Genomic DNA, 19667 nt, shown 5'->3' with positions numbered 1-19667 from the left:
AGGCAGGGTCTCACTCTAGCCTAGGCTGACCTGGAATTTACTACGTAGTCTCAGGGTGGCCTTGAACTCACGGCAATCATCCTACTCTGCCTCTTGAGTGCTGGGATTAAAGACATGTGCCACCACACCCAGCTAAAAAATTAATTTTTAACATGAGCATAAAAGCAATGGGTCTCACTGTAGCATTTCCACACATTTATGCCACTATACTTTGTTCTTATTTATCCTCCAGCCCCCATTGCTCCCTTCTTCCTGGTTCCCTCCTCCCAAGCACCTCCCCCTCTGCTTTAATGTCACATGTATTCCATCACCCCTCTTTTTCCCTTTCTTAATAAAGTCCCCTTGCTACTTGCATGAAACACACACAGAGAAATAACTTTATAATTTGATTATTTCTAGAATTTTGTCTGTCTTCACTCATCCGACCTCAGCAGCTACTAATGAAGTTCCTGCTGTATGTCTGGCATGCAGCAGGGACATTGAGCCTCAGTGTCCTTTTCTTTTGGACCTTAGGCTGGAATTGCTCATAGTGATAAGGACCTTGTGGAAGATAAACAAGAGTGATGAGATTGTGCATTGCAGGGAAGGGTGCTACTTTCACAAGAGAACCCGCCCAGGAGGACCTGAGGGAGAATGGCTCCAAGAGAGGAACTTGCAGAGGACTTGGGTCAGGCCAGCACTAGTGCCCAGGGACAGGATGGGTGAGGAAGAGCAGTAGAAGAGGTGATGCTCCCTTTCTCCCATCTACTTAAAAATATGGTGGCAGGACTGGCGAGATTTCTTAGTGGTTAAGGTTAAGTATATTGGATGTCTTCCTCAATCACTCTTCACCTGATTTTTTTGAGACAGGGTCTCTAGCTGAAGCTAGAGCTCAGTGATTTGGCTAGATATGCTAGCCAGCAAGCCTCAGGCATCCTCCTGTCACTGCCTCCTCAGTGCTGGGACTGCACCTCCGGCTCCTTTACGTGGGTGATGAGGATCCAAACTCAGGTCCTCTTGTATGTGTAGACAGCATTTTACTCACTAAGCCATCTCTCCAGTCCCCTGATACCTTTAGTAGAAAAAAGTCTTGGGCTGGAGAGATGGCTTATTGGATAAGGCACTTGCCTTGAAGCCTAAGAACCCGTGTTCAGACCTCCAGGTCCCATGTAGCCAGATGCACACTGATGCAAGCGCACAATGTCGCACATGCGCCACAAGAGAGCACATGTGTCTGAAGTTTGTTCACAGCAGACTAAAGGTCCTGGCATTCCCATTTTCTCTCTCTCTCTCTCTCAAAAAAAAATCTTTCCCTTAGTTAAAATTTTCAGAGAGCTAACTACAGCTTGTGATTTTAATAGGTAGAAGATTTGGCTGCCATGCAACATAGCATCCATGGTGACAGAAGGGTCCGCTCCAGACGCAGCAAGGGCTGGCCTCCAGGAAGCCCATGAGCAGGAGTCAGATCGAGATCTACTTCTTGATCTCAACTTTTCTGCCCCATCAGAACTGGGCTCTGACCAGCATCTGGGGTGCAGGAAGTAGGGTCCAGTAACCATAAGGTGTTGTGGGAATAAGGCTAGATGTAATATGCTCAGAACCAAAGGTGAGCGAGGCCCAGGAGGCAGTGGGTTCTGAATTCTCATTCTCAAAGCTTAATGGTGAGTGCAAGAAGAGAAAGACAAAAGGCTGGAGGTGTAGTTCAGTTGGTAGAGTATTTGCCTAGCATGTACTAAGCCCTAGGTTCAATCCCCTGCACTGCATCAACCTAGGTATGGTGGCACATGCATATAATCCCAATGGACACAGGAGGGTCATCCCAGACTACATGAGCTTGAGGCCAGCCTGAGCTACATAAGAACCTAATAAAAAGAAGAGAAAGAGGAAGGTCTGGGAGTAGAGTTTGGTGGTAGAGTTCTTGCTTAGCATGCTCAAGGCCCTAGGTTAAGTTCTTTTACACACACACACACACACACAGAGAGAGAGAGAGAGAGAGAGAGAGAGAAAGTGACATCTACTAGTTATGGAGCCAAAGGAAGATAGTTTGAGGTTCTTGTGTTTTAGGAAAGAAGATACCTGTATATATTTGTGGATAGAGGCTAACAATGAAGAAAATATTAGATGAAATGAATGGCGGACAAGCTGGAAAGGGTAGGCTGTGCTTAGCAAAGCACAACTGTCTCACTGAGAATGCTCCAAGATACTTGTTAATGCCATACATTATTTTCCTATTCTCAGAAGCATAACACCGGCTGGGGAAAGTTTGGAAAGTGGAGATATAATCCTACCATATTGATGTATCAGCTATTAGAACTTTTGCACATCTTCTTTCATAGTAATAGTAACAAGCTTTCATGAGGTTCTAACCATAGATACATGCATCTTACATTTTGAATTTTTCTCTTTTTTTTTTTTTTTTTTTTTGAGATTTTGACCCCTCTGTCACCGTGGATGCTACGTTGCATGGCAGCCAAATCTTCTACCTATTAAAATCACACACACAAAAAAAATCACACTAGTCCTAGCCCAAGCTGGCCTCAAACTCACAGTGATACGCCTACCTCTCCCTCCCAAGTGCTAGATTAAAGGCATGCACCAGCACATCCGGCTTAAATGTTTTTGTTTTTGTTTTTTTGAGGTAGGGTTTTGCTCTAGCCCAGACTGACCTGAAATTCACTATGTACTCTCAGGGTGGCCTTGAATCCATGACAGTCCTCTTACCTCTGCCTCCCGAGTGCTGGGATTAAAGTCGTGTGCCACCACGCCCTGCTTGATCTGTCTACAACATCACATGTCTCCCATAGATGAAACTGCGAGTCTGGAACTCAAACATAGTTCTTTGAAGGAACTTTCCTTTGATGTCAGTAAAGAAGCCATCACAGATGCAAAATTGAAACGATCCAACAATCCTAGTCAGAGCTCAAGTCTGGACTGGACATTCTTCTATGCTGGCCCCTCCATTTCACTCAACAGCCCTAGGAGGAGGGTGGTGATATCACCCAGGGCTAGGAGTAGGGATATAAGGAGACTTCAAGGGCAAAATTTAAGGGGGGGTCAGTCATAAAGGCTCTATGTTGAGTACATGGAGTTTCCTGGCTAGCAACTGTACTACATGGAAATTACAAATCCAATCCATATTAATGAAGCTGTGTCTTCACTATGGTTTGGGTGTCCAAACAGACATACGCATCTTGACTGTTTAACTTAATGTTGTAAGCATGTCCTAGGTTGCCATGTTATCTTCATGATTAAATAATATCCCATGAAGTAGCACAATAGTTTATTTCACTAGACCTCTACAATTTAAGGATATTTTTGTATGCATAGTAGCACTGTGACAAGACCCGTATGCCACCCGTATTAGGGGTGATCTCCCTGAGCTTTCTGCGTGGAGATCACATGGACAGGGGAGACAGGGTGTCTGTGGTGTTCACAGCTCTTGTTTCTTACCTTTTCATTTGAACTTGCTTCAGAATTACTGCTCCTCAACTTCTGATCATTAAAGGGACTCCCTCTGTCCCAGTTTGTTTGTTTTTTCAATGTGTATATGCTGTACATGTGTGTATGTAGGTAGGTACATAAGTATCATGTGTGTGGGCACACATATGTGTACAAGTTCATGTGCATGTGTTTGTGTAGGCCAGAAGTTGATGTTGGATATTGTTCTCCATCTCTTTCAACCTTATTTTTTTTTTTTACAAAATCTTATTTTAATTTCCAAAAAAAGATTAAAGGTAATGTCATTATACAGCACTTGACAATACATTTCAACATATTAAAAATTCAAATTACCCAGCTATACCACTCCTAGGCATGTATCTGAAGGAATCATCTCATTTCCTTAGAAGTATGTGCTCAACCATGTTTATTGCTGCTCAATTTATAATAGCTGGGAAATGAAACCAGCCTAGATGTCCCTCAACTGATGAGTGGATAATGAAGATGTGGCACATTTGTGCAATGGAGTTCTACTCAGAAGTAAAGAAAAATGAAGTTATGAAATTTGCAGAAAAATGGATGGACCTGACAAGGATTATACTAAGTGAGGTAACCCAGGCCCAGAAAGCCAAGTGCCACATGTTCTCTCTCATATGTGGATCCTAGCTACAGATGATTGGGCTTCTGCGTGAAAATGAAAATACTTAGTAGCAGAGGCCAGTAAGTTAAAAAGGAGACATAAAGGGAAGAGAAAAGAAGGGAGGAAGGTACTTAATAGGTTGATATTGTATATATGTAAATACAATGATTGTTATGGGGAGGTAATATGATGGAGAATGGAATTTCAAAGGAGAAAGTGGGGAGGAGGGAGGGAATTAACATGGGATTTTGTTATAATCATGGAAAATGCTAAAAAAAATTAAAAAAATTCAAATTAACCACTTAAGTCAGTTTTTATGCTTTGCTTTGAGATAGGTTCTCTTGTAGCTCAGGCTGACTTTGAACTCTACACATCCTTGATGCTGGCCTTGTACTCTTGGTCCTCCTGAACTGGGATTAAAAGTACCAGCATGACTGGCTAAATCAGTAACTTTTCCAAGCTCAATAATATATACAAACTCCTTCAGTCCTAAGGAGAATGCAAAAATAATCAGAAGAGGGGAACATTCAACCTTATTTTTTAAGACAGGATCTGTCACTAATCCCAAATGATACTGACTTGGCTAGACTAGCCACCAGCAAGCCTTAAAAATCCCTGTCTCGGCCGGGATGGACGTGTTTCTTATGATCCGGCGTCACAAGACCACCATCTTCACGGACGCCAAGGAATCGAGCACCGTGTTCGAGCTGAAGCGCATCATCGAGGGCATCCTCAAGTGGCCGCCCGACGAGCAGCGGCTGTACAAGGATGACCAGCTCCTTGATGATGGGAAAACGCTGGGAGAGTGTGGCTTCACCAGCCAGACAGCAAGACCACAGGCCGCAGCCACAGTGGGCCTGGCCTCCGAGCAGATGATGCCTTCGAGGCCCTGCGCATTGAGCCCTTCTCCAGCCCTCCTGACCTTCCAGATGTGATGAAACCTCAGGACTCAGGAGGCAGTGCCAATGAACAAGCTGTACAGTGAGGGCCCCAGGCCCACTTTGAGGCCCATTCCTCCCTACCCCCAATAAAAAGAGATTTGGGTGTCTGCCTGGTTGGTTGCTGCCTCTTTCTGTGCCCTCCTTCCCAACTCCAGGCATCAACCTGTGATGGGTCCTACTCCGTCTCCCACCCCCTTCAGGCTCGTGCCAGATTGCCTGCCATGCTGCCAGCTGAAAACGTATCCCCAGAGCGCCACCCACACTAGCCAGACGCAGTGACTGAGAACTAAAGATCCTGAGCCCGCCAGTCTGGATAGGGATGAAAGCATCACGCTAGCCCACCACGCTCAGGAGACTTTTTCCTGCTCCAACTCTTTCTGGATGTCAGAAAAGACCATCTTTGCAAAACACGTTCTATGAGAACCACAACCTAGAGGAATGAATGAGTCCACTTCCCAATTACTTGCAGCTTGGGGACTTATGAGCACAATTCAAGTTAGTTCCCCATCTATTTCTGTATTTCCACACCTAAAAAAATAAAGTATACAGACCCCCCCCAAAAAAAATCCCTGTCTCTGCCTCCCTTGCACTGGGATCATGGGCCTGCTCGACCACTGTCAGCCTTCGTGTGGGTGCTGAGTGGATCACGGGCCTGCTCGACCACTGTCAGCCTCCGTGGATGCTGAGTGGATCACGGGCCTGCTCGACCACTGTCAGCATCTCCGTGGGTGCTGAGTGGATCACGGGCCTGCTCGACCACTGTCAGCCTCCGTGGGTGCTGACTGGATCACAGGCCTGCTCGACCACTGTCAGCATCTCTGTGGGTGCTGACTGGATCACGGGCCTGCTCGACCACTGTCAGCCTCTGTGGGTGCTGACTGGATCACAGACCTGCTCAACCACTGTCAGCCTCCGTGGGTGCTGAGTGGATCACGGGCCTGCTCGACCACTGTCAGCATCTCCGTGGGTGCTGAGTGGATCACGGGCCTGCTCGACCACTGTCAGCATCTCCGTGGGTGCTGACTGGATCACGGGCATGCTTGACCACTGTCAGCCTCTGTGGATGCTGACTGGATCACAGACCTGCTCGACCACTGTCAGCCTCCGTGGGTGCTGAGTGGATCACGGGCCTGCTCGACCACTGTCAGCATCTCTGTGGGTGCTGACTGGATCACGGGCCTGCTCGACCACTGTCAGCCTCCGTGGGTGCTGACTGGATCACAGACCTGCTCAACCACTGTCAGCCTCCGTGGGTGCTGACTGGATCACGGGCCTGCTCGAGCACTGTCAGCATCTCCGTGGGTGCTGAGTGGATCACGGGCCTGCTCGACCACTGTCAGCCTCCGTGGGTGCTGAGTGGATCACGGGCCTGCTCGACCACTGTCAGCCTCCGTGGGTGCTGACTGGATCACAGACCTGCTCAACCACTGTCAGCCTCCGTGGGTGCTGACTGGATCACGGGCCTGCTCGAGCACTGTCAGCATCTCCGTGGGTGCTGAGTGGATCACGGGCCTGCTCGACCACTGTCAGCCTCCGTGGGTGCTGACTGGATCACAGGCCTGCTCGACCACTGTCAGCCTCCGTGGGTGCTGACTGGATCACAGGCCTGCTCGAGCACTGTCAGCCTCCGTGGGTGCTGACTGGATCACGGGCCTGCTCGAGCACTGTCAGCATCTCTGTGGGTGCTGACTGGATCACGGGCCTGCTCGAGCACTGTCAGCATCTCCGTGGGTGCTGACTGGATCACGGGCCTGCTCGACCACTGTCAGCCTCCGTGGTTGTTGAGGTCTGAATTCAAGCCCTCATTCTTGCTCCAGAGCACTTTTTCCACTGAGTCATCTCCCTAACCCAGTATTAATTCTTCACTTTCTTAGGCTACTTCTGAGTATGGTGTCACATGTAATAATGTAACATTGTATCTAGCAAGGTGTCATCACTTCTTCAGAACTTCCCAAGCCAGTGATGTCTAAAGTAGCTTCTGGCTGTGAAAGCCCTTACTCGGAGGGCTGGGGAAGCTGTGTTGTAGACTCGAAGCACATTCAATTGCCCTGTCTGCACCCTAGACAGGACTGAGAGCATACTGTAAGTCACTTTGTTGCCACCTGTTCCCCACTAACTGCATCCTCCCGCTCACATTTTACCCCTCCCCAGATGATGCTAGGAAGGGGGAAGGCTGCTTCCCTGGGGTAGAGGGAGCCAGCTCTCTGAGAAACCCAGACAAAACCTGCTGTGCTCCTTGGCCTGCTTCCAGCTCCCTGCACACCCCCTGGCTGTTGGCTGTACTTCACAGAGAGCCCCATGGGTAAAGAAAACACAGATAGAGGCAGAGGAATGATAAGGCAGCCGTAAATTTAGAAAGTGAGTTTTCTGATGCCATCAATTACAGTTGTTTTCAAATATGCATATGGAGTGGATACACCAGTTTTCATTCTTTTAATAAAAAGAACTTTTAAGGAGTTGTGCAATCCATGACATTCTCACATGCTAAATTTGGTTAAAAAGCTGTTGGGGCCAGGCTTGATGTGTGCACAAGTGTGGGCTAGTCCTGGAACCCTCCCTCATGGTGCCCGGTGACCTCACAAATATCTACTGGAGGATACCAAGGACCTTGGGTGGAAAGGAAGCCTGGATTTAGAAAATCTCACTGCCGGTCTGTGAGGCAGTTCAGTCTGTAAGGTGATCGCCTCACTGCAATGAGTACCTGAGCTCGATCCTTTATCCCTGTAAAATTCTGGCTATAGCAGCAAGCACTTGTAATCGCAGCACTGGGGAAATGGAGGCTGGAGGATCACTGGGGCTCTCTGGCTGACTAGCGAGTGTAGCCTACTTGGTGAGTATCAGGCCAGTGAGAGACCCTGCCTCAAAGGAGGTGTGAACAGTGTTCGTGAGGATAAGGCTGTCTTCTGGCCTCCACACAGACATGTATATATATGCACCTGCATGTGCATGAAAATGCATACACACACATAAGTAAAAAAGAAAAAAGATAGACTATACTTAAAGAGTGACTCCTTAGGTAGGCATCTGGCCTCCACATGCATAAAATAAAAATCAAAAAATAAGTGCTGTCCATGTGTGCTGGTGCACACCTTTAATCCTAGCACTCAGCATGAGACCCTACCTTGAAAAAACAAAACAAGAAAATTTATTTAAAAAATTAAGTCAAATCTTACAACAACTGCTTCTAGCTAGGCATCCTATCTTTGGCTATAAAGAATAAGGCAGTGTGAGTATTGAGATATTGCTATTCTAGACAATTCCAAGGAATACTATAGGACATTTAGACTATAGGACACACATACACACACATGTGTGGGTGTATAGTTGTGCAAGCCTAACAACCAGAGTTCAGATCCCTAGCATACAAGGAGAGCATGCATCTATATTCCCCATGTACCTTAGGACAATATGAGGTGGAATCAGCAGAATCTGAAACTTGTGCGCCAGTTAGTTTGGCATCCTCCGATCAAACACGAGAGACCCTGTCTCAAAGAAGGTGGGGAGGTGTGGACCAACACCCTAAGGCTGTGCTGTGACCTCTACAATGCGCTGTGGCTCACATGCACCCATAGTTACACACACACTATTAAGAGACAGAATTGTGCTTGTCAGACCCTGGCTGACCACAGGCCTCTTTCCTCCTGCAGGTGTCAGTGAAGGCCAGCCCTGTAAGGAAGGCTGTACTTGTTCCTCCTGCTCGCCCCGGGCCCCCACCATCAGTGACTTGCTCAACGATCAGGACTTGCTGGATGTGATCAGGATAAAGCTGGATCCGTGTCACCCAACCGTGAAGAACTGGAGGAATTTTGCCAGCAAATGGGGCATGCCCTATGATGAACTCTGTTTCCTGGAGCAGAGGCCCCAGAGTCCCACCCTGGAGTTCTTGCTCCGCAACAGCCAGAGGACGGTGGGCCAGCTGATGGAGCTCTGCCGAGTCTACCACAGGGCTGACGTGGAGAAGGTGCTGCGCAGGTGGGTGAATGAGGAGTGGCCCCGGCGGGGGCGAGTGGAGCACCCCACATACTTCTAGAGCCCCCTTCTGCCACTGGCCTTGTTACTCTCGGAACGATCACGGTCACAAAGACTATGCACCTGCTCTTAGGACTTGTGGGTGAGGACGTGAAATGGTGGGCAGTGGGTGTCCCAGGAGCTGGTGGTTGGTGGAGGGTAGGCTCTGTTTTGGTGGCAGGAATTTTTTTTTTTTTTTTGCACATCTGTTTTAATTTAATATTTGAAACTGGAATGGGAAAGAATATTCTGTAGGCTCACACTGGAGCTAAAGCCTACAGGCAGGATGAAATCATGCCAGGATGGAAATAAAATGACCCTCTTTGAGTACTGCTGAGGATCTCAGTGGGGTCCCAGACTGTTGGTGACCTCGGACATGTGTGTTTCATCCCCTGCCCTCAGCATCAGCACTCTCCTGACAGATGAAGAAGCTTGGAGGAGTCATCCCCATTCTGCCCTCCTGTTGCTATTTCTGTTGTAAAGTGTTTAGGTGTTTAACAGCATGATGTAGCTAGAATGTAGGTGCCATCTTATTTTTAATCAAATATTTTTGTAATCTGTGACCTATCAAGAGTGCTATTTGCTTTGGTACTTTTTAAGCAATGACAACATCGATGGTTACGGGAGGGCTGTTAGTAAGCACTATAGGAATGGCATTGACGAAGAATAATATTCAAAATGTCCTCTGTTACCTACATTTTTTTTTTCAATGCTGGGAATGCTAGGCAAGGGCTCTGTCACTAAGCCATAGCCTCAACCCTGTTATCACGATTTTTTTAACTTAATTTTATTGATGAGGAAATGGCTCAGTGGATAAAGCACTTACAACACAAGTTTGAATACCTGAGTTTGGATTCCAGGAACCCATGTAAAAAGTAGACTCTATAATGAGCGCTTTCATGATGAGAAAGGAGGGGAGATGGGAGAAATGCAGGGAATCTCACAGACCATAGCTGGATGAACACAGCCCTAAACAGTGAGACACCCTGCACATGCACTGTAGCATGTGTGTGACCACACTCACAAAAGAACATGTGCATACGTGCACAAAATTAATTGTGGTTTCCTTTCATGTAAGGCTGAGTGTTCCATCCCTAAGGTGGAACTCAGTTAACTGATAAATAAAATTCACCTAACCTGCATCCAGCACTTACTGCCGCAGCTGAAAACAAGACCCAATAATACTACATAGTAGGATGGCCAAGAAGGAGGCTAACGGTTGATCCTGGAGGGATGGTGAACGTTAAAACCCAAATTCTTAGAGGTCTTGGATCTAATGAAAAAATGTGTCCGAGGGACACTCAGTGCTTTTATTTGGTAATTTTTGGGGACAAGGAGGGTTGTCATAGGAGAGGTCAAATTTTCTAGGTGCTTTGAGGGGGAAAAAAAAGGACAAAAGTAGGCCTTTGGTTTGATTAACAATTCTATGAATGTGCTATTTGGTGTTTGTTGTGGGTCAACCCCTTGGTTAATTTGTGGGCATCCTGAATTGATTTCTGAGTTAAATAAGCAAAAGGAAAAATAATGCTGAGTACATACAATATAGAGATTAACTCTGAAGAAAATAATTTTCTAAACCACTGTTTGTATTTTGGTTTTTTTTGGTAACAATCATGGTGGCTTTCCGTAGGTTGCTGATTAGTAAAGTCACCTTCCCACTTGATGTGAACTCTGAGCAGCAAACGTCCACTTACTACGGAGACTTTCTAGTCAGTTCTGAGTCAGTGTAATTCACACCCTCTCATCTTCCTGGGTCAGATCTGCCAGATACGTGTCCTCCATATCACCAGGTATACTTAAAGTAAAAGCCATAATAAAATCCAGAAATTAAAAAAACAAATCCTCCTGTAAAACTGTGTTCCAAGAGGCAGCTCTTACTCATATCGTTGGGCGTTGCAGTGTTCCACGCACTGGATTTGATGCTTGGCTTCCTTGTTTACTGTTGTGCTGGTGATATTCTGTTGTCAACTTGATCTGATTAGGAATCCACGGACATTCCTCTTGGGTGGGTCTCTGAGGTTGCTTCCAGGAAGGCTTGGTTGGAGGAGGAAGCCCTTCTGCCAGAGTGAGCTACCCGCCTGGTGGTGGGCTTTGTGTAAGGAAGCCCAGGGAGAAAGAGCCCCTTCCTCCCGCCCGCCTGCCAGCGCCGCGGGTTGGTGAGTGCTTCGCTTACACGTGCGTCTGTCCTGTCCGGCTGTCCTTCATCAGCACTCCATCAGCACTGGACCGAAGCGTCTTCAGCATTCCAGCGTGGACTGAGGAGCAGTGGCTCTCCAGGAAGCCTCCAGGCCTTCCGTGCTGAGGCCTCCAGCCTCGTGACTGGACAGCTATTTGGTTCTAAGCCTGCAAACAGCTGTTGTCGGACTGCCATAAACTAACTCAATAAATTCCCTTTTTGATACATTTAATTCTATCAGTCCTGTTCTTCTAAAGATCCCTGACTAATACAGCTGTTCATGACAGTTCCTGTTTCTTAATGCAGCAGTGACTGGCAAAATGAGAAAAGACTTTGGGCATCACTTTGCAAAGTTGCAAGAAATTGAACTAAAAAAATGACTACTGGGACTAGAAAGATCCTTACCAGATAAAGCACTTGCCTGTAAAGCCTAACCACTTGGGTTGGATTCCCCAGTACCCATGTAAAGCCATATGCAGAGTGGCACATGTATCTGGAGTTTGTTTGCACAGGCTGAAGGCCCTGGCATGTGTCCATTGTCTGTCTGTCTCTCTCTCTCTCTCTCTCTCTCTCTTTTCTCTTTCTCTCCCTCTCATTTCTCTTTGCTTGCAAATAAATCAGTAAAAGTACTTTTTAAGAAAGTGACTATGTGGCCGGGCGTGGTGGTGCACGCCTTTAATCCCAGCACTCGGGAGACAGAAGTAGGAGGATCGCTATAAGTTTGAGGCCATCCTGAGACTATATAGTGAATTCCAGGTCAGCCTGAGCTGGAGTGAAACCCTACTTCAGAAAAAAAAAAGTGATTGTGAGATAGCCGCCCCAGCCTCTGGATGTGCCCCTTATGCCTGGAGGAGTAAGGAGAAACTCCCACACTGACGGATGTCTTGCCAGAGGTGCTGTACCTCCAGAAGACTGAATTGTCACTTCAGCCCAACCTCAGCCAGCATGATCTGTGGCACTGGAGTGGGTGGTGAAGGGAACCCCCATTCGGTTCCCTGTCCTCAGTCTGCACTCCCACCCTCCCACCTCTGAGCCTGCCCCACCCAAACAGAGAAAAAGAGGAAGACAGGTGGGGCCCATCTCACCCAGCCGTAGTTCCTGTGGGGAAGAGGATAAGAAGGCACCTTTGTTTCCAGAGACATCCCCCTGCCTGGACAGACAAAAGACTGAGGTGCAGCAGGAAGAAGGCTCTAGGGAGGAGGCTGCTGAAGGGAGGGCTTACCTTCCCACTACCTCCTCCCCTGCTGCCCAGGCCTTCCTTGGGCACACTCAGAGCAGCTCAGGTCAGTGGAAGCCTTGTTCTACTCAACCCACAGGTCACGCTTGGTGGCTTGAAGCAGCAGCTTAAGAAATGACTTCCAATTCCACTCACAGCCACAGCAACAAAAGTGATGAGAAGGGGCCTGGAGAGATGGCTTAATGGTTAAGGCATTGACCTGTGAAGTCAAAGTACCTAGGTTCAGTTCTCCAGGACCCAGGTAAGCCAGATGCACAAAGGGATGCATGCATATGGAGTTTGTTTGCAGTGACTGGAGGCCCTGGCACACCCATTTTCTCTCAGTCTCTTTCTGCTTGCAAATAGATAAATAAAAATTATAGGGGGCTAGGGAAATGGCTTAGCAGTTAAGGCATTTGCCTGTGAAGCCTAAGGACCCCGGTTCGAGTCCCCAGGACCCATGTAAGCCAACTGCACAAGGGGATGAATGCATATGGAGTTCGTTTGCAGTGGCTAGAGGCCCTGGCACACCCATTCTGTCTTTCTTCTTGTTTCTCTCTCTCTCTCTCTCTCTCTCTCTCTCTCTCTCTCTCTCTCTCTCTCTTTCTTTCTTTCTCAAATAAAGTATTTTTTTTAAGTGATGAGAAGCTTCAAGATGTTCCTAAGTTTAAACCTGGAACCTGTGGTAAAGATTCCCCATATGAAACCCCATGTTCTGTGGTGATTAGGGTCTATCAAATTTGAGTTGTCTACATCACAAACTTTTGAAGTTACAGTTTTTCATGATTGGCTTAAGGAACCAGGCCCCATGACCATTGTTTTAAAGGGACCTCCTGTGGCACCACTCCTGTGTCAAAGCTGACTAAACTGAACTAGTCACAATGTATCTCTGAACACAGCTATGGTTCTAAGCTGTGAACTTGCCTTCCTCATGTTGGATCAAAGAGGCTGGGAAGGTGGCTCCCTGAGCAAATGCTTGCCTTGCAAGCATGAGGACCTGAGTTCAACCTCCAAAATCCACATGGTCGTGCTCACTTGTAATCCCTGCACTGAGGACGCAGAGACAACAGGATCTCTGGGGTGTGCTGGCTAATTAGTCTAGTCTAATTAGTGAGCTCCAGGCCAAAAAGAGATCCTGCCTTAGCAAAAGGTAGATGGTATTCCTAAGGATAACACCCAAGGTGGTCCTCTGTCCTACACACAATGCACACACACGCATGCACATTCACCATGCTCTCACATGCTTATGAACATGCATACATGCCACACATGCACATATACATGTGTGTGTGTGCAAGTCAAGTAAGATGAATATGGTGGTAGATGCCTGTCATCCCAGCATTCAGGAGGTGACAGCAAGAGGATTTCGAGTTTAAGGCCAGCCTGGGCCACATATAAAATCCCTCTGTAACAAACCAATAATGGTGAGGCTCAGGGAGCCTTATGGAAGAGGGTTGGAAAGAATCTAGGAGCAGGAAAATGGAGAGGAGGCTGTGAAATGTGTCTTCTGGATAAGACACAGCTGTTACACTCATGAACTCATAGCAGCTGTGGTTTCATGCACAGTACTGAGCCACTAGTGGGAGAAGGGCCTATGAGATGCCACATCTCCCCAAGTAGGTGATGGCAGCCAGTCATTGCTGGGAGAGCAGAATCAGGTTCATCAGTGTAGCCACTGGTAAGCTGCCCACTCCACAGTCAATAACCTTCCACCCAGGACCACACAAGCAATACGAACTTAACTCAATGAGTCAAATGAAAGCATGAGAGTAAGATGGGGAGAAATGGGGAAGAAGAAGGGTGTCAGTGGGAGGGGAGGGAATAAGAAAGGGTAATTGGAAATAAAATTCAAATATACTATGTATAGTATAAAAATGTCAAAAGATAAAAAATACAATATAAAGCAACAAAATGTCAAGCAAGACCCAGCATTCAGGCAAGTCAGATATAGACATAGCTAAGATCAGCTCTTTTAATTCAGGGACAATGGGAAATTGAGACACCCCCCCCCCAGACATCACCCCCTTCTTCCTCCCATTCTGACAGCACTATTTCCAGAGTCTCAATTGCTAATACCTCTAACCCTGGATTTATTACCATCTCCTTGCTTGCATGACTTTGAAAGCTTTTAATGTCTTTGTAATTTAAAAAATACATTATTATTGCATAGGAGAAGCAAGGTGAAAATGAGCTTAAAAACATAAAGGAATTGATGTAAATTTGCTATTTTAACTTGACTGTACCAATATCACATATATCAATATCTATACGGATTAGCATTTACTTGTGAGGATTTGTACCCCTCATGGTGGGAGTTCTCCTTCCCTTCCTCTTCCTTCCTTTCTCCCTTCCCTCCTTTTTTCCTTCCTCTTTCTTGTCCTTTCCTTTCTTTTTCCTTCCTTTCTCTGGATTTCATTCACTAGATAGCCTAGATCGGTCTACAATTTGCAGTCCTTTTGCCTCAGCCTCCCAAGTGCTGGGGTAACAGCCAGCTCACCTGTTGTGCACATGAATTTCTTGTGACCAGTGTTCACACTTGGCTGACCTAATCCTAGCATCCGAAATACCTGGAGGATTGCCTGAAGAGCTACTGTGGGAAACATCAAAGGATTCAAAAGAAGCTTCTGCCACGGGACACCTCTGACCCATTTGTCACCTGCTCCATTGGTTCCTTATGAGGAATTTTAATTATTAGAAGCTGGAAAGTTAATGGAAATATTTCTTGAAGTTCATTCAGACTGACCTTGACTAAATATAGGATGACTTTGATCTGTGTTGCATTCAGACATACCAATCAGTAATTCTCAAGTGAAATACGAGTCTGTAGTGTAATAACCTCCAACAATTTTTACAGCTAACGTATAGCAAATAAGGTAAAGACACTGACAATTCACAAAGGTGAGAGAAGAAAGGAAGGAAGCTACTTTATAACTGACTGAATTGTCATTATCAACACTCCAGAGCTTTGTTCATACTTCTGTCCTAGCATTTAATTGACCACACTATCAGTTGTGTGGGATGAGATCAGTTTGCTATTAGAATGATGAAACCTCATTAACTAAATACTAGTAAATACTCTTGTTAAGAAAACCCCCATCTGTAATGCTCTGTGATAAAACTGTGAGTGTGTGCGCGTGTGCGAATTTGGGTCATTATTGGGTTGCTATAGCAAAGAGCCACTGAAGAGCAAGACTGCAAGTCACTTGACGCCACACCTGGAACATATAAATACCCCCAGAGACCCACACCAGAAAAGGGAGACAAAAATAGACATGCAGCATTACCACGGCAAGGTTTTGAATAGTTAGGGCTTACATCTGGGCTAGGATTTCCCCCACACCTCCAAAATAAACTGTATGAAACAGTCGCCTGTCCCTGTGGCACTAATTCTTCCCTAATGGAGAAAATCTGGGAAAGAAGCTGCTCAGGACTGTTCATCCTGAGTGGGAATTTTGTGTGGTGCTGTCCCCTGCTGGAGAATACAGTCTACACCTGCATCCTTTCTGCTGAGCCTGGCTTGTCATTTAGGGCTCTTCCAAACTGCCCCACTGAGGCAGAAGGAGTGTGATTGCTTTATAACTTTGCAGATAATGGGCACTTTAAGGGTTGCAGGATGTGCCCAGAATTGCCAATTCAGATCAAACAGTGGTTTTCAGCCCAGAACCATCCCATGCTCTGACAAGTTTTTGTAAACATTTAATTGACTTCTCAGCCAGCCGGCATAGTGGCGCACACCTTGAATCCAGCACTACACAGACCCTACCTCGAAAAAAAAAAACCCAAAAACAATAAATTGACTTTTCTCCATAAAGAGTTACAGTAGTGTTTGTAGTTTATAAAGGATCAAAGTTAAGGAGCTGGGCCATGCACTGAGCCTACTGGTGCCTCAGGAATGTTGGCGGTGGCATACATGGGTACCTAACCTACACTTGAAGGACCATGGGGAAGCCTGACTGCTCTTTTCTGCGGTTTGGAGAGGTGGCGCTGGGGCCATATCAGGTCCGGGCCCCTAGTAATTAGATCTTCAGGTGAATGGAAGAGCCCAGAACAGTTGACAGTACAACTTGAAGTGAAATGAGGAAGCCACTCAACCCTCTTGGAGATGTCAGAAGAGTGACACTTCCTGAGTGATGTGTGCTCTTCTGTATTATGAGGAAGCATAGGGACCTCTGGCCTCTGCAGCATGACCCTGGAGCTTGTGGGGCACATTTCAAAGGAGGAAGGTGAGTTTCTGAATTCCTGACCCCTTGGCACAAGGAACTTTGGTGATCTATTCTTATGCTGCCTTCAGTTTCATCTCCCATATGATTCTGCATTTCTAATGAATAGAGAAAGATTATTTTGACTAAAATAACATATGCTATAAAATGAAAGATTGTTACAACTGCCATCCTGTTTGTTTGTTTTGTTTTTTTGAGGTAGGTTGTCACTCTAGCTCAGGCTGACCTGGAATTCACTATGTAGTCTCAGGGAGGCCTTGAATTCACAGAAATCCTACCTCTGCCTCCCAAGTGCTGGGATTAAGGCGTGTGCCACCAAGTTAGGCTGCAACTGCCATCCCTAATTGGTGATGCTCCTGCGTACTGTTAGTCAGTACCCAGCAGCTTTCTGAAATGTGTCCTGGATACTGGAGATGCAGATAAGCAGAATAATTCTGCCCTGGAGGAGCCCTTAGACTAGCTATAGCCTGGGGACTAGGGAGAAGTGTTAAGCCAGAGGAAAAGATTGGCAATTAGCCACTCAACAGCATCTCAAGAGCTGCCATATGTGCATGGGATGGGCCATCTCATGGTCATTGTCTGGGTCTTCTAATCCAGGCTTGTCTCTAAGCTGTCTCACATCTATCAACTTGATGTCTGGGCTTGGAGACTCATCAGCACCTCAGCTCAAATTTAGCCTGTCCTGAACCATCCTTCCAGTCACCAAAGTTCCCAGTCTTACCATCCACCTAGCTGCCCAAGTCATCCTTAGGACCCTATTTCTTTTTTGCTTGTTTTTGTTTTTAAATATTTTATTTATTTATTTATTTGAGAGGAAGAGACAGAAAGAGAGAAAGAGAAAAAATGGGTATGCCAGAGCCTCCAGCCACTGCAAATGAACTCCAGATGTATGTGCCACATCTGGCCTATGTGGGTTCTGGGGAATCAAATGTGGGTCCTTTGACTTTGTAGGCATTTGCCTTAACCACTAAGCCATCTCTCTAGCCCTGTTTTTGTTTTTAGACAGAGGCTTGCTGTGTATTGCTGGCTGGTTTCCAATTTGGAGTGGTCCTCTTGTTTTCCAAACCAGTTGTATCTTCAGCACCTTCCCACAGCTACAGCCTCACAGTAACAATTCTAACCCAAGCAGTCAACCCTTTCTCACCCGATAATGGCTGTCCAGAATTAACTCCACCAACAGATTCAACCTTGAAGACAAAGATTTAAGCAATACCCTGTTTAAAATCCTCTGGCCTCCTCAACTCAGCATCTTGGGCTGTTCTACTACAGTTTCTAACATGTCAGACCCCTGGACCTTTATGTTACCACAGCCGTCATTGTCCCTCCTATTCATCTGTCCACTCACTCCGTGCTCTCTCTGCCTTGACCAGATTCATGGGTTGCTCTCCTGCTCCAACTACCCTTGCACTTGGACACACTGTCCTTCCCTGGCTGAGCTCATCAAGCCCCAGCTCTGACCTTCAATACCACCTCTCCAAGAACTTCCGCTTGACTCCCAGGGATTTGTGAGATGGTTTCCAGACCAGTGCTGCTACTCTGGTGAATCTGAGCATGACAAGACCACAGCCAGGGTGTTCCCACAGAAATCACACTTGCAAGCCCTCCAGCGCAAGCACATTCTGAAGAAGAGAACTGTGCACCACTCTTCAGTAATATCACTAGAAATGAAGCTGTAGCATGTTAGCCACTTGGATGGCCACCAGCAGAGAACCAGGAATAGCACATGCCTGGAGAAGGGTCGCCATGCTCAGGGGAGATGCAGCCTACTCAGAGACGTCCAAGAATCCCATGACAGAGATCCCTGGGTGATGTTCCAATACTCCCAGGAAACCACTTCTGGGTAGAGAGGATTCAGGAGGTGCTGGAGACCTTGGATGACAGGTGGCAAGGAGGAACCAGGGAAAGTTTTCTTTCTATTGTGTGTAAAGTTAAAACTCATCCCAGGGCTGGGAGATGGCTCAGTGGTTGAAGGCACTTGCTTGCAAAACCTGGTGGTCCAGGTTCAATTCCCCAGAACCCACATAATGGATGCATAAAGTGGTGCGTGCATCTGGAGTTCATGTGCAATACAGAAGGATCTGGCACTCCCCCCCATCTCCCTCTCTCTCTCCCCCCCCACCTCTCTCACACACACACACACAGACACACACAAATAATAATTAAATATATAAAAATCTCATCCCAGGTCTGGGGGTGTGGCTCAGTAGGTAGAGTGTCTGTCTTGCAGGCACAAAGCCCTGGGTTTGATCCTCCACACAGCATAAACCAGGCATGGAGGTGTGCACTTGTAATTTCAGTACTCGTAGGTGAAGGCAGAAAAATTAGAAACTCATGGTCCACCTTAGCTGCACTACAAGTTTGAGGCCAGTCTGGACTACATGAGTCCCTGCCTCAAACAAACAAAACAAGGGGCTGGAGAGATGGCTTAGCGGTTAGGGCATTTGCCTGCAAAGCCAAAGGATCCCAGTTCAACTCTCCAGGACCCATGTGAGTCAGATGCACAAGGGGGCGCATACATCTGAAGTTCATTTGTAGTGGCTGGAGGCCCTGGCATGCCCAGTCTCTCCTTCTGTCTCCCTCTCCCTCCCCCACCCATACATACATACATACATATATAGGAATCCACTTTGGGCTGGGGATGCAGCTCAGTTGGTAGAGTGCATGCCTAGTATCCATAAGGCCCTGGGTTCTGTCCCCAGAACCCATATCCCTGGTGTGGTAGTACATGCTTGTAATCACTACACTTTGCAGGTGGAGGCAGGAGGAACAGGTTAACATAAGTCTTGGCTACACAACAAGTTAGAGGCCAGCCTGGGCTACATGTCTAGAAAAAATGACAACAACAAGAAAAAACCCTCACCTCTCCCTTGGCTTCTGAGTCCCCTAGTTCTCTACCTCTCCTTAGGCCCCTCTTCTTCACTTGTCTCCTTGATCATGATGGCCTCTATATTGCATATTAATTTCTCGGCTCTGACCACCTCTTCTTTTTTGTTTTGTTTTGTTTTGTTTTTCTTTTTTTTTTAATTATTTTTTATTATGTTTTATTTGA

General features: G+C 46.6%; 1 protein-coding gene and 1 pseudogene across 1 annotated transcript in view; both read left to right on the top strand.

The window, feature by feature from the left end:
• Positions 1-11130, top strand: part of Edaradd (EDAR associated death domain) — a 91250-nt gene extending 80120 nt beyond the window's left edge. The window contains exon 6 of the mRNA XM_012949584.2: positions 8646-11130. Within this exon, the coding sequence (XP_012805038.2) occupies positions 8646-9028 (383 nt within the window). The 3' untranslated portion in view covers positions 9029-11130. The remainder of the gene's footprint in view (positions 1-8645) is intronic.
• LOC101603608 lies at positions 4685-5105 on the top strand (annotated as a pseudogene).
• Positions 11131-19667: the final 8537 nt, after the last annotated feature.

The sequence above is a fragment of the Jaculus jaculus genome, chromosome 6 (assembly GCF_020740685.1).
Source record: "Jaculus jaculus isolate mJacJac1 chromosome 6, mJacJac1.mat.Y.cur, whole genome shotgun sequence".
Taxonomy (NCBI): Eukaryota; Metazoa; Chordata; class Mammalia; order Rodentia; family Dipodidae; genus Jaculus; species Jaculus jaculus.
This window is presented reverse-complemented; position numbering and strand designations above follow the sequence as displayed.